The sequence below is a fragment of the Lethenteron reissneri genome, chromosome 21, assembly GCF_015708825.2.
Source record: "Lethenteron reissneri isolate LAM-NWPU_2019-01 chromosome 21, ASM1570882v1, whole genome shotgun sequence".
Taxonomy (NCBI): Eukaryota; Metazoa; Chordata; class Hyperoartia; order Petromyzontiformes; family Petromyzontidae; genus Lethenteron; species Lethenteron reissneri.
In genome coordinates, this window is record NC_083799.1 from 11,277,231 (window position 1) to 11,291,636 (window position 14,406).

Sequence of the window (14,406 nt, forward strand, 5' to 3'; positions counted from 1 at the left end):
GGTTGGAGTGATGGCTTTGCGGATTGTGGAAGAAGGCAAGGCTTGGTGGATCATAAGAATCATGAAACGACCGTTGGTGGATCACACGATTTGCGAAACTTCCAATCTCTCCGGGTGGTGATAAATGCGTTCGTGTATGTATGGAGCCAACCGTGAAAATCGGACGTGCGGGGGAAGGACAACAAACTCAATGCGCCGCTTCTCGGTGGCAGCCCCAACAGTCTGGAACGATATCCCTCTGCACATTCGCAACATCACCTCAATCGCCTCCTTCAAGAGAGACTTAAAAACTCACCTCTACAATCACGCTTTCAAGCGACTCTGAGCTTGGCTCCGCGCCTCTGAGTTGCGGCCACTATGTCTGCAAATTTGCGCGCGTTATAAATTGAACTATTATTATTATTAACAACAGAAAAAAGCAGTTTTAAAGAAATTACTTTTCAATTGAGATTTCAAAGTGCACAGCTCCAGTGGCTTCCAAATACCGGAAGCGAGCGTTCCAGACAGCTGCAGAAGCATGTGTGAAAGCGCGCGATGCAGTGGCCATCTTTGTTCGATGGTTAGCCAAAAGCCGCTTCGAGGATTCACGAGAAAGTGCACGCGACGATTTATGCTTCTTGTCAAGATAAGCAATGTATTGGGGTTAAATTACCCCATCTCTAAAGGTTGTTTTAATCTTCACCCCAGTGCACCAGTTTCATCCCTCATGCCATTCTTCAAAACATGATTTCTCAATGCAGGACCCTCCTGACAAAAAAAAAGTCTTGAGACGTTCTCGGATGAATGAGAAATAAACACAAAATGGATATATTGACTTCTTAATAAAACCGTCAATATTTATTGGGCAGGCCAATAAAATTAGAGGGACAATAAAGCCTATGAGACCAATTAATTACGTGTATGCGTGTGTGCGAAGGCCTCCTTGCACTATACATAATAATTGTAGTAGTTGTTTCACCATACTACACCATACTTTTCCACTATTTTACGAGGTAAGGCCCACTGAGTTATAGAGCTATTTTTCAGTTGCGACCCGACTACAAATTATAGTGCAACGAAATGACTTGTCACGTGGAAATTAAAAACAGCCAAATACTCTAAACGCATGTTGATTCTAAATGTGGAGGGAAAAGACCAGATGACCCAAAGAAAAAAAACACGCGACCACGGGGAGAACTTTCAAACTCCAAATATACAGCAGGCGTCAGGGTTGGGATCGAAGCCACAACCTCCTGTATACCGGACGAGGTAATGAACATCTCGCCACAGTGATGCAACACTGGTCAATTTGGGTTAGCAAAGAGGGGCGAGGCCAAGTCCGGTTCAGATCAGTGGCGGATCCTGCAAAATCTCTCAGGGGGGGCAAATGTCTGGATGATTGATAAGGATAAGGTCCACCCATGCAATGGATAAATTAACAGCTTAAGCATGTAAAGGCAACTTCACTTCTTTAATATTAATGAAAAATAAAGTGACTCTTACAATACATCTTGTTTATATACTCACTATTATTACAATCCACTCAGTTTCTTTTATTAAAGATTCCACTAGGTGGCGACAAATATTATTTTTGACTGAAACGTGCTTACGTATGATGACGTAAGCACGTATGATGACGTAAGCACGTTAGGGCGAGCCCTCCCGGAAGCCATAGAGAATGCATTGCAGCGCCCCCGTTCGAAAAAAAACATATTTGAATGTAAGTCTATGGGACCACTCTGGGCGATTCTCAGCTGGAGGGAAATCGCCCAAAAAGAGGCGGTACTCCACAGAACGTAACATGACGCTGATTGGACTATATCCAGAGGCACAGTGACGGCTAGCGTGACTCTGTGGTTGAATGACATTGGTGGTGCGTCGCCCAATCGCCCTAATGAAGAAACCGCCCCTGGTTCAGATATTACTCTCCACTGATGTTAGTCCGTGGCCGGGAATCAAACCTCGGCCGCCAAGTTCATAGCCCAATGCACTAACCACTGTGCCACGTGGCCCCTGTATATGGAACTGTGTGCTTGGCTGCCTGGTAGGGTGGGGGTGCTGGTCCATACTACAGCCTAAAAGTGACGTGTGCACACAGCACAACACCCTTTTTTCTATCATCACCCACGTTTTTGTTTCCACTATTAAATCCGCCCAAGGGTAAAGTTAAATCGTTTCATGTAGGTGTGCCATTGCGCTGATGGCTGTAACACGATCTCATTGTGTACACACAAAGAGGGCAACAGGTATCGTGCGGAGGATGAAGTAAGACGAAACCTTGACTTAAAGCTGTCGTGACTGCAGGAATTCATATTCTTTTTCTGAAGACGACCGCTTGTGTTGCGATCGAAAGGTCGTAGTTTTTTGTTGTTGTTTTCTCTGAACCTATCTACGTGACCTTCCCGAAAGACCCAAAGAATACGATTAAACCCTTTCGTAAAAAAATTACAAAAACATTACGAGATGTATTCATAACACCAACATGTCAAATGAAAAATGTGATTAAAGTTCAGGTGTCACAGTCAAGATTACAAACATGGAGTTTTATCGTAAATGTTACGATTGCGGAACCTAACTTTTTTGTACGGTATGTTTCGTGCGACAAACGTCCTGCTCCAGCCCTGGCTGACATGCGCACACACAGACGCTGTCGGGAATGTGATGCGAGCGATTCGACCGTGCACATATGTTGGGTATGCAGTCGCGAGCACACGCACGGATATGCAGGAACACAGGAGCAGCGGCGACTCAACGACCTAAGTAAGCAGGTGTCAAATATGCACGCGCACGCAAAACTGACAAAGTCTTCCAATTGGACATATTGGTTTTACCTGATCTGGTTAACCCCTGGCCACTGTTTTAAACGATTTGAAATAAATTGCCTGAGGGTGGTTATAAGTAATCCTTGTAGCCTATTGTTGAATCTATGTAATCTCACTTTCGCTCTCTGCTCAAAACGAGCATGGGGGGTGCCACTCATTACCATTGGCAGTAATTCCCCGGTGATATACATTTCACATTTCTATGAAAAGGAACGTTCTGCCCAAGAATGGAGCCATACTCCTCGAAACAGAGCCGCTTTGGAATTTCCCCCACAAAATGGGACTCGTTTAATTGATCCAAGAAACACGGTATGCTTGAACAAACCTCCGACCAAGAATTTGTTAATAAATGGTTAACAAACCAGAGGTCGCGAGCTAAAGCTCCCGACACGGCAGTTAACAGAATGGACGAGTTTCTCAACCCTCCTCCCCCGCCTATGTCTACCCAGCAGCATAAAGGGGTGCAACGCAGTTAGTCAATCGATAGGTGACGTGTGGTGGGGTAAAGTATGGATACTCCCCACTTCTTCCACTCCGTGGTGTAAGCAAATAATGTCAGGGTTAGACTGTGACTAACCCAACCGGTAACATGTACTGCGTATTCTCAGATTAACATAATGTATTTATGTTGACATTTTTTCTCACGGTGCGCTGGCCAACCGTGCTAATCGGAGGTTGCGGGGAAGGACAACAAACTCAACACAAAAAATGCACTTCACTGTATGTTGATTAACTGTAACTAACCCGTTCCGATTATAGCTACCGCATATTCTCATATTAACATAATCCATTAAAATGTATATGACTTCATTAACCTCCCTCTAGTCTTGGCACCTGATAGGCTCACAGTGACCTTTACTTGATTTAAGACAATTACATTTTTACTTAAAACTTTCGTGACTGCAGGAATTCATATTCTTGGTTCTTTCGGTAAAGTCAGGTAGATAAAAAAAAAAGTAATAAATTGAAAATTATAAAAGGAAAGAACCACAAAAAAAAACTAGTAAAATAAAATGAAAATGTAAAATAAAAATATAAATAAATTGAAAATAATAAAAGCAAAAAAACCAACGACGTTAACGAGCCCCCTCTTGTCTCTCCGCCTGATGAAGACTGCTTGTGTTGCCATGAAACGTCGTGGGTTTTTTGCTTTTATTATTTTCAATTTATTTAAATTGTATTTGACTATTTATATTCTTTATTTTTATTGTGGGGTTTTAGTTCTATTATTTTCAATTTAATATTTTTATGTTTTTTTTTACTTTAATTGTATTATTTTAATTTATTGTTTTTTTAAACAATTCTGGACAATCGCCTGATGTAGTTGGTTGTTGTAATCACCAGGGAAACGTCACGATACTTAAGTTGTAAATGTTGTGGGGTTTACTCGCCGGCACACCGGTGTGCTGAAATAGCAACTAATTCCATTTTGACTTAAAACTTTCGTGACTGCAGGAATTGATATTCTTGGTTCTTTCGGTAAAGTCACGTAGATAGAAAGAGGGGGCAAGCATTTGGAGGCTTGCCCCCTCTTTTCTCTCCGCCTGATGAAGTCTGATTGTGTTGCGATTGAAACGTCGTGGGTTTTTTGCTTTTTTTATCTTAATTTAAATTTTTACATTTTATGAATTTTATTATTATTTTTCATATCTACGTGACTTTACCGAAAGAACCAAGAATATAATAGCAACTAAATGACACGTTTTGTTCACGTGACAAACCTTACTAATTGGCTGTGTTTCGGGTGGTGGCGGGTTTCACGACAACATTTATATTTACGCGATCTAACCCCAAAAATAACCTTCATTGTGATTTAGGGTTAAAAAATGTTTGGGGGGGGGGGGGGCACGCGAGAGTGGGCGCTCCCACTGAGGACCACTGAGTCCATGAGAGAGAGCACGTGTGCTGTCCTCGCCATTGCAAAGGATGCATTTAAACTGTCCCCTCATTGCTTGCAATCAAATTCGCCCTCAACGTGCCCAATCCCATCAGATCTCAGATCTGCGCCTGGTTTAGCGCTTAGTTGGAAACAATGCCGGGGAATACTCGGTTGATAATCAACGTTTTTGGGTTTAGATCGCGTTATTTATAAATGTGTCGTAACCCTCCACCACCCGACACGGCCAATCTCTATATAAGAACGGGAGACAGAGCAGAGCCTCACCATTCTGGCGAATTGCCCGATGATGCTGGATGCAATTACCAGCGAAACGTCGTACTCAAATTGTAAATGTTGTGGCTTCACGCTTGAACACACCGGTAGGCTAAAGCTGTGAACTATTTGTCTTTTGTCAACGTGACACTTTTTTACTGATTGGCCGTGTCGGGTGGTGGAGGGTTACGACACATTTATAAATAAAGCGATCTAAACCCAAAAACGTTGATTATGAATAATATTGGTCGCGAAAGCCTGCTACGTGTTAAACTAATACTCGGTTGTTAAGGCTTTTGGCTGCAAGGTGGTCAGATTGCCAGCGCAGTGATGCATTCTCGAATCCGTCTGCATGAAGCTCTGCGTTGTCCCCAGATATATGTCCCCAGATGTGTTCATCGTTGTCTTTGGGCACCTTGCTTCTTCCTCCCACGTTTCCAATACCCATTAATCTTTAAGGAGTCACAGTTAGGGTTTTTCCTCGGTAAATAGATTGCATTATTATAACTCAGTGCACCAATTTTCCTGTCACACGAACTATTGGCCTAAGCACTGCTTACTAAAGCACCTCCTTCCTGCCCAACTTCACACTCCCACCAACTGTAACTTCTATACTGAAACATATGCAGTGGAACGTTAAGCGTTAGTTGCAATAAGTGTACATGGATTATTAACAATTAATTTGCAGCTCTTCGTAGATCCAATGCCGGATGAAATCCTGCCACACGGCATCAGTCATGGGGGTTTGTTTAACCATACTTCACCACATTGGTCAGTCTTTTGGGTTGATGAAAAAAGAGGGCGGGGGAATGGGGGCGGTTCAGGACCAGTTCAAATGCCACTCGCCACTCATGCTATCCATGACCAGAAATTAAACTCAGGTGGACAAGTCAATTGTGCAGTGCGCAAGCCACTGCATCTCTGCCCACCCTGGTACAAATCACCAATTGCCCTATTCTCAATCCACTGCCGCAAGTGAGCTTACTTACGCCATGCGGGTGATGGGGGTAATTTCACTATACTTTACCGCCCGGGTCGTTGAGGGTTTCTCAATACAAACATAGCCATAATAAAGGTGTTTTTTGTGTTAGATCGCATAATATAAATGTGTCGTTAACCCACCACCACTCGACACGGACGATTAGTAACGCTGGTCACGTCAACAAAATGTGTCATTAGTTACGTGTTAAACTGACAGCCAGCAAAGACTCTGGAGCATAGTACGGTATAACAATGGATTTTGCTGCACTGCCCTCTGCTGACAACATAGCTCTGCAAGCAGCCTTTCACACCTGGTGGTCAAACACTATCCAAGCTCAGCCCTGCTTACGAGATCGGGCACATTCTGCGAGTAGTTTGGTGACAGGAACGTATCGATTATTACACGTTCCTGCTCACCATACATAAAAATGTCAATAAGGACACTCTTCAATAATTTATTTTCAAATGTCAATATGGCAAGTCACTGTGGTGCCACAGCAACGGAGAAACTCCGCCGGCGCTGCCATCCCCTCGCACCCCTCCATACGAACGCACGCACACCCCCACTAAACACACACACGCACACCCCCACTAAACACACACACGCACACCCCCAACTAAACACACACACGCACACTCCCACTAAACACACACACGCACCCACGTACGATCTCGAAGGGGGGTACCTAGCCCACAGGTTTTCATCCGAAGGGCACCTAGCAGGGATGTCTCCCGGTTTCCCGTTGCCAGTAGATTGACCCCCCCTCCCCCCCCAGGCCGGATTACATGGCGGCTCCCCTAAAATCAACTTTTAAAAGTCGTCGGGGCGCATAGAGCTTTAGAGGCTGGCCGCAATGAAGCACACACAACACGGGAGATAGGGCCTGGAGGGCAAACACCCCGTGGGCAGCGCAGATGAGGAGGTGGGAGGGAAGTTCCTAGCCACATCGCGGATGTATATTCCACGGAACGACCACCCCGACCAAACCAGTTGTGGCCAGGGTGGGGAGGACGGGTGCGTAGACAATGGGTCAAGGCAGAACGGAGAGTAACGCTCCAGGTAAGGACGGGGCATTGGTTTAAAATCGAAAGGTAGGCACCCGATTGGCCGCGCAGGATAACACCACGTGACCCTGGATCTTCGGATTCCGAGGGCATAAAAGGAGGGAGCGGAAAAACGTTGAGGAGTTCCCCTCCAGCTGTTCAGCCGCCCGGTCCGACTCCCAGCCGCTCGCAGCGTCCAAGAGACGCTAGTGAGTGCCGCTACGACTCGACCCCAGGCAGAGACCTCTCGGATCATCGTCCCTCCAACTCCCACAGCGTCCGTGCGACACTGTGAGTGCGTCTGCGCGGTGAGAAGTAGAGTGGGGGGTACATCCAGGGATTGAATAGGGATAGGCTAGGCGCTGCTCGTAGAATATTTACTCCGGGCCGCACAGGATTTTCTTTAGACGTGCCATTAATAAACTCCAGTTCAGAAGATCGGTGTCGTGTGATTTCTGTGTGTGTGGGTGAACTTCGGCGTGGTGTCTGTGATTTTTGAGTGGAGCGACTTGCGTGCGGGGGTGGTGTGCGTGAGAGAGCGAGCGCGGGGCTGCAGGGTGTCGGCGTGGTGGGGTTGGTGTGTGAGGTGCGCATCTAATACCATCCCTACGACCGCCACGGTTTACACGGGGTTGGCGTGTGTGTAAGACGCCAGTCTGCAGCGCCGTGCGAGTGATTTGAGCATGCGTGTGAGGCACGTGTACTGCAGTACACAGAGCCGCCGTCGTTTGCACGTGCTTGCACGCGCGTGCGTCTTTACACAGCGCGCTTTACGCAGCGTGTTTACACAGTACAAATCGCATTAACGGTGAGGCGTGCCCCATAGCCCTGTCCCAGCCGTTCCCTTCCCATTAGCATTGTAGGCACGCGGATTAGGGCTTAACCTCCAGGAGGGGCGCGTGCATATTCATACTGCTGTTTTTAGCGCTAGCCTTAGTGTGCAACGAGCGCCTGCAGGGGCGCGCACGTGCACGCAGCCACTTCCGTGTTAGTGGTGGTGTACGTGTGCGTGGGGGAGATAACCCCGGGTGGTGGTGAGCCAGCCGAGTAGCGATGTTCCTTAAGAGAGGGCGCTGGCGCGGGGGGTGGGGGGCGATCACCCGATCGGCGGGGGCGCTGCGAGAGACGGCTGAAGAGGAGGAGGGGAGAGTGGAGGGGGTGGATGTCGCGCCCCCACATCACCACCCAGGGTTTGTCTGGTGACAAATGTCCATGATAACGTTATCACTGTCCATGCTACCTGTGCAAACCGGATTCCTCGCGACGCAGTTGGCAAAGTCAATCTCTATTTAAAGCTTTCGTGACTGCAGGGATTCATCTTCTTGGTTCTTTCGGTAAAGTCACGTAGAATGGAAATAATAAAATAATAAAAATAAAACATAATAAAATAATTCTCACGACGTTTCGGCCACAAAGCAAGCAAGACTCTGCGAGTGCAGAGTCTTCTCGACAGACCTGCTCTCCACCTGAGGACGGCTGCTTGCTTTGTGGCCGAAACGTCGTGAGAATTATTTTATTATGTTTAATTTTTATTATTTTATTATTTCCATTCTACGTGACTTTATCGAAAGAACCAAGAAGAAGAAAAGTCAATCTCTTTCCGTAGATTGCTATGTAGTACTTCGTGTAAATATATAAACGGATCAAGTAGCAGTGTACGAGTGACATAGCTAGCTGCGAGAGATGACAGTGTTAAGCTGTACAACCTTACACGGAGGAGATTGTAACGATTCTCCTTCTCCCAAGCCGACGATTCAATGAATCGTCGCAATCCACGCTCGCACTTACATTCAGGGACATGCTCCCGTTTAACATCGTGATGAATTTAGCGGCCTCTGGCGGGATAAAGACGTCGTTTGCTGCGCGTGTGATTTGATGTATTTCGAGCTTAACGCTCGACCATAATCGATAGACCAACGCATCTTTATACCCTCACTATAACGGTGCACCTGTGGGGGATGGGGGGGTGATTGATTTTTTGGTAAACGTGCTTTTATATTTCAATGAAACCCATCATGGAAATGAACAACGGTTTCCCAGTTTAACACGTAGCAGGCTTTCGCGACCAGTAGTATACATAATGTAGGTTTTGGAGTTAGATTGCTTAATATAAATGCGTCGTTAAACTCAACCACCCGATAATCCTTATTCATTGGCTGTGTCGGGTGGCGGCGGGTTTAACAACACATTTATACTCACGCGATCTAACCCAAAACCCTTTATAACAGTCTCCCAGTGGAGCCAATTATGAAACCCTGCACACATATTTTCGTCGTTAACAAAGTAAATATTAAACAGGGTTCTGCTGCAGTCGGATTTAGACAGCAAAACAATAACAGGAATCCCAGCATTCTTTGCCTGTCAATATGACGTCACAATTCTTTGTCTCTTCAGCTGTAAAAAGTTCTTGAAATTGTGTGTGGGAGGGGGGGGGTTGTTGTTACTGCATCGGTGTCGATTTTCTACGTCAACGCAGTTTCTGGCTGCACAATGAATACAGCGTTGGCTGTCAGCAACTGAGGCAGCCAAGCATCAACATGCTGAACACACACACCCCCACAAACTGAACGACACGACGAAAAACCAACCCTCCATCACAATAGCCCTTAACGCAGCGTATTGTTTGAACTGCTGTACGAACGTGTCATGTTTACAACATGGGGACCCTTTTTTTGCCAGTATCAAAGTATGAGACAATACGAATAGGTTTTAGCGTGTTCATGATTACATTGACGAACAGAGACCCCTTATAAAAGTACTGGACTCAGAAATGTAAATACATCACGAACGTCAACGGGAGCGATGTAAAAGTGTAATGAATAATTTTCCACCCTTTGCCAATCCACTGCTCAACGAAGGCCACCCATACCTTTTAATTCTGTGGGAGGGGTTGTTTGACCATACTTCACACTGTTCAGTTGCAGGTTGGTTGAAGGGAGAGCCCAGGGCAGGTTCAGAAATCAGCACCACTGATGTCAGCCACGGTTTGAGAATTCAACTCAAGTTGCGGTGTCCGTTGTGCTCGCCACTGCGTCGCCGTAACATTTAAATCATTCTTCATAATCACATCCCCGCTGTTAATAAATACATTGATGGATTAAAGGCTAGCCACGCTATGTCAGCCGGCGGGGGTTTGTTTCGCCATACTTTACCATGATTATGTCAGCGTGTGTTTAGTGACCTCCAAATAAGCAAGCCTTGACACTGTCATGTGTCCTAAATAGTGCACCAAGCCTGGCACAAGCACTGTGGTGATGTCACGGCCGCGACTTGGTGGCGAATGACGGCTGCTGTTGTTGTTATGAAACGGAGGGACTAGGACCAGTTCAGATATCACTCCCTACTGATGTTAGTCATTACCAGGAATCTAACTCAGGTGACTGCATTAACCACGGTCAATCATAGCGTTTTAGCAAGCTGTTCATTCATGCAGAAACTGTATGATTTCGTTGCGAGAGTAAATATACAAACTGCAGTGAACAAACGCAAAACGTCACGTGCATCTGTATCTACATTTAATTGAGAAATTTCGTTTCTATTTGAAGTATGACTCAATCAATGCTCGCTAGATGAATGTTGAAATTCGCATCGTTTTCAACTGATCTGTTAGGGTTCAAACCAAAATGTTAGGTCATCAAAATGGTGTTGAGTTCAAATCCATTTCGAAGGGTCGACTCAGCCCATCATCCCTCCTGGAGTCAATAAAACGGGTACTACTACTACAGCATGTGGAGAGTGAACAGTGGCTCCCTGTGGAGAGATTGGGCCCTGTCATTGGAACGTGGAATTCCCACCACCGGCTCAAGACTCGACGGACAAATTTCCACCCCACTTTATCTTGGGATGAAAAGACTTTCACATTTGTGTCCAGTATCACCCAGAGGCAACAACAGACATTGCATTATTACTTTCAGCAAGCTGTTTACATGCGATTTATTTTTTACATGAAACCACTGTAGTCTGCGCTTTTTCAACGCAGGAAAAGATAAAGCACTGGTAAAGGAGGTTTCATAGTGTAAATGCTTTCCCCGAGCTCTCAATACTCTGATGGTGCACTGTTTTTGAGTTGTACGCCTTTTGGTGTCATCTGGTCCAACACCATGCATGTGAGACTAGGCTCTAATGAAAGCTGTCTCGGGTGTGGAACAATCAACTTCAAGGACAGTGCATAGCATTACCATTATCAGAGTTGTTTTTTGTTTGTTTGCATTTTGACTGCTTGTGTTGCGGTTATTGCAAACATGATTCCTTGTATAAAGGTGTCAGTTTTGTACCAGTTGAAAGGGTAAAAACCTACTACTACAAAGGAACTCTCTCATGAAGCCCTTTCTTGGCTACCAAACCTCAACATTGGCATTTAGTTGTTAAGCATATTGCCGGACGCAGGAGTGGAACAGAGTAAATGAAGCTCAAGATTGGTCTTTCCATCATTTGGCTCCCCATAACTATACACAAATCCATTTGGCATCCAAGGATCTTCTAAATCACTCTCAATATGATTTTTTAAAATATATATATTTTAAAGCAGTTACTGTATTTGCACAATTAGTAATATTTTCTGATGCACAATCAGTTTATTGTTTTGAAACATGAAATGAACACATCGCTGAATATCTGAGACAGGAAAAACAAAACTTTCTAAAACCGCAAGTTTACTTGAGAGCAAATTGTTTTCAAAGCACGCGGTAGGGATTTAGTTTCCCGTCAAAGTTGTAAGGGGCAGTGTGACCTCCCTCCACACACACACACACACATGTTCGCATTGCGCATGTGCGTGCGTACGATCTGCATCGCCGCTTGTAGCGGGAGACGTGAGCATTTGAATGAGACCGCCCATCCCCTGGGGTGCCACGGTAGTGCGATGTTAACTACCTCGCCCGGTATACAGGAGGTCGTGGTGGGTTCGAAACCGCCTCTGACGCGCGTTGTGTATTTGGAGTTTGCGTGTGTCTCTCTCCCCGTGGTGGCATGGATTTTTCCTCCGGGTCCTCCGGTTTTTTTCCCTCCACAATTAGAAACGTGCGTCTAGAGCATTTGGCTGCTATAAATCTCCACGTAAATAAGCCACTTCGTTGAGCTATCATTGATGGCCAGGTGGCTTCTTAAAAATAACTATATAGTTCAGTGGGCCTTACCTGGTCAGGATTTAAATGAGAAGATCATCCATTCCCTCTGAAATATTGATGCCCACAGCAGGCACTGCAGGATGCAAGGTGTAGACCTCTCCGTGCGGAGTTGTAGTCTTTCCATCCCTTATGCATGAGTAAACTCCGAGCGCTGTCGCTTCCTCCCGCACTATTACTCATTAAGTAATTGGCCTAACATCTCAAGTCGGACCGAACTGAATAAACGAGTCAGTAAAATATCCAGTTGGGCTTTTAGGAATAAAGTTTTTTCCACATGCAAACACGAGCACGAAGACAGGACCCAAGAAAATACATGTCTTATTGAACCTTCCCGTTCTAGAATTACAATCTGACATTTTGAAGCCAGTCGGACTGTCATATATGTACTGTATTCATTCGTTTTCATGATAGTCAGCTGTCGGTACATTTAATTTCCCCCGTCTAGTTTACACGAGAGTGAAAGGCGATCAAGTGTTATTGAAACGGATATCCCCACCCTACCATCGATTATACACTGGTCAACAAAAAAATCATTTTTTCTGGCCTGGACTTTTGCAGCTGTTTTAGACTAATTTCAGGGTGCTGATTCCAAATCTGATCTCAGATTTGCTCTATCACATCTCATTTTTATGCTATCGGCATACCCCATTTTCATTTATTTTACCCGAAATTAACTCTGTCACTTATGATTGCAAGTTGTTGCCAGTCAGTGACTGCTTTAGTGTTAAAATATGGTGCTGTATTTTTAGGATAGTGTGTTTATATCATTTTATGTAGATATCCACATTTATTTAATATTTTTCTTCTGCAGTTTTTATTGAAAATGCAATATTTGATATCTCAAAAACCTGATGTGATAGACAACAACTGATGCCAGATTTGGAATCAGCACCCCAAAATTACCTTATGACCGTTGAAATACCTTATGCCAGAAAAAGTGTGTTGACCAGTGTTATGTTTGCAACCAGAAAAACGCGGTGTTACCGAGCAGGCAGAGAGAGAGAGATGTCAGTGGGTGCAGCGCGAGGACACCCCTAGGAACAAACCGTCTAGAGGTGCACCAAAAAAGTTACGGTGGTGGAGCAGGAGTGTGTGATACCTATGATGTAGGAGCATCCTCCAACGGTGAAGGTGGCACTTTTCCTCTTAAATAACTTCTCTTGCTTTTCGCACCGCTCCGTCATGGTTCTCCCAACGAGCCTCCTCGCTGGGTTATCCTCCCCTTGTCTCTCACCCTCCCGGCCTTCCCTTCTGTCTGCCTTTGTATTTGCGGTGGTGGTGCTGGCGCTGCTCCTTGCATCAATCCCTCCGTCTCTCAGTCGTTCTTGCTGTCTCTCTCGATCGCTCGCTCTCTCGCACTCGATCTCGCGTCCTGTGTGCCAATGCCACGAAAGAGCCCTCGAGATCTCTCTATTGCTCGCTAGCCGCTTCACTCTTGCATTTTCTTCGCTCAGGATGAAGCTAAGACGTGATCAGTGCAAGCACGTGCCTGCGCGCTCTTCCACACACGACACGCGGACGCACGCACCGTCTTCCCCCCTGGCTCTGTGGTCGCTGCGCGTGTGCGCGCGTGTCATTGCGAGCGCGCGTGTCATTGCGAGCGAGCGAGTGCACCGCGTGGCTCTTTACAGCTCCTTGCGAGCTCGCCCCAGGATACGCACCGTAGATCGCCACCCCCACCCACCACGCGTTGCGCACGCACGACACGACACACGGCACGCAACGCCCATGACCGCATCAGCATGTATCCTTGCGCTCCCCCCCCCCCCCCCCCAAAAAAAAAGATGCGCTGCTTTGCTTCAATAATCACGAGTCACCACAGACGTGCTGAAAGAAGGAACGCCTCCAGACGGATTCTACGCTGCAATTTGCGGCTGAGTGTTTTGATGTTTAGATGGGTATGTGTGGAGTGGGTTCTTTGTTTTTCTTTCACATCAAGCCATTTCTTAAAATGCGGCGAAACGAGATTTGCTTTATGTTTGTGTGTGTGCCTTAAAAGAGTAGAACATTTCCGCCAGCAGTGTCCTGCCCCCGGTGATTCGTCTCGCTGGCATTTGGTGACCCGCCTCTGCTCAACGCGAGGGCAAGAGCGCCACTGAATGCACTGCAATGAGGAAATACGCACACACGGGCAATACTGAGTTTGTTTGTTAACAATGCCTTGTGAGGCGTCATATGTCACGAAAAGAAAATGAAACGTCAATAATTTCACAAGTAACCCTAAAGGATAATACATTGGAATCATGTCATGTTTCTTTTTTTGTTATAGTGGGTGGAGTGGTAAGCACAATGGTTTGCGTGC

At 45.8% G+C, this 14,406-nt stretch overlaps 1 protein-coding gene across 3 annotated transcripts in view; it reads right to left on the reverse strand.

The window, feature by feature from the left end:
• Window positions 1–13,751, reverse strand: part of LOC133345236 (dual specificity calcium/calmodulin-dependent 3',5'-cyclic nucleotide phosphodiesterase 1A-like) — a 158,297-nt gene extending 144,546 nt beyond the window's left edge. Inside the window, exon 1 of one of the 3 annotated variants that reach the window (XM_061555818.1) lies at window positions 13,204–13,751. In XM_061555818.1, coding sequence (XP_061411802.1) covers window positions 13,204–13,288 — 85 coding nt within the window. In that variant the 5' untranslated portion in view covers window positions 13,289–13,751. The remainder of the gene's footprint in view (window positions 1–13,203) is intronic. The other 2 variants (XM_061555820.1, XM_061555819.1) reach the window with 2 other exon arrangements.
• Window positions 13,752–14,406: the final 655 nt, after the last annotated feature.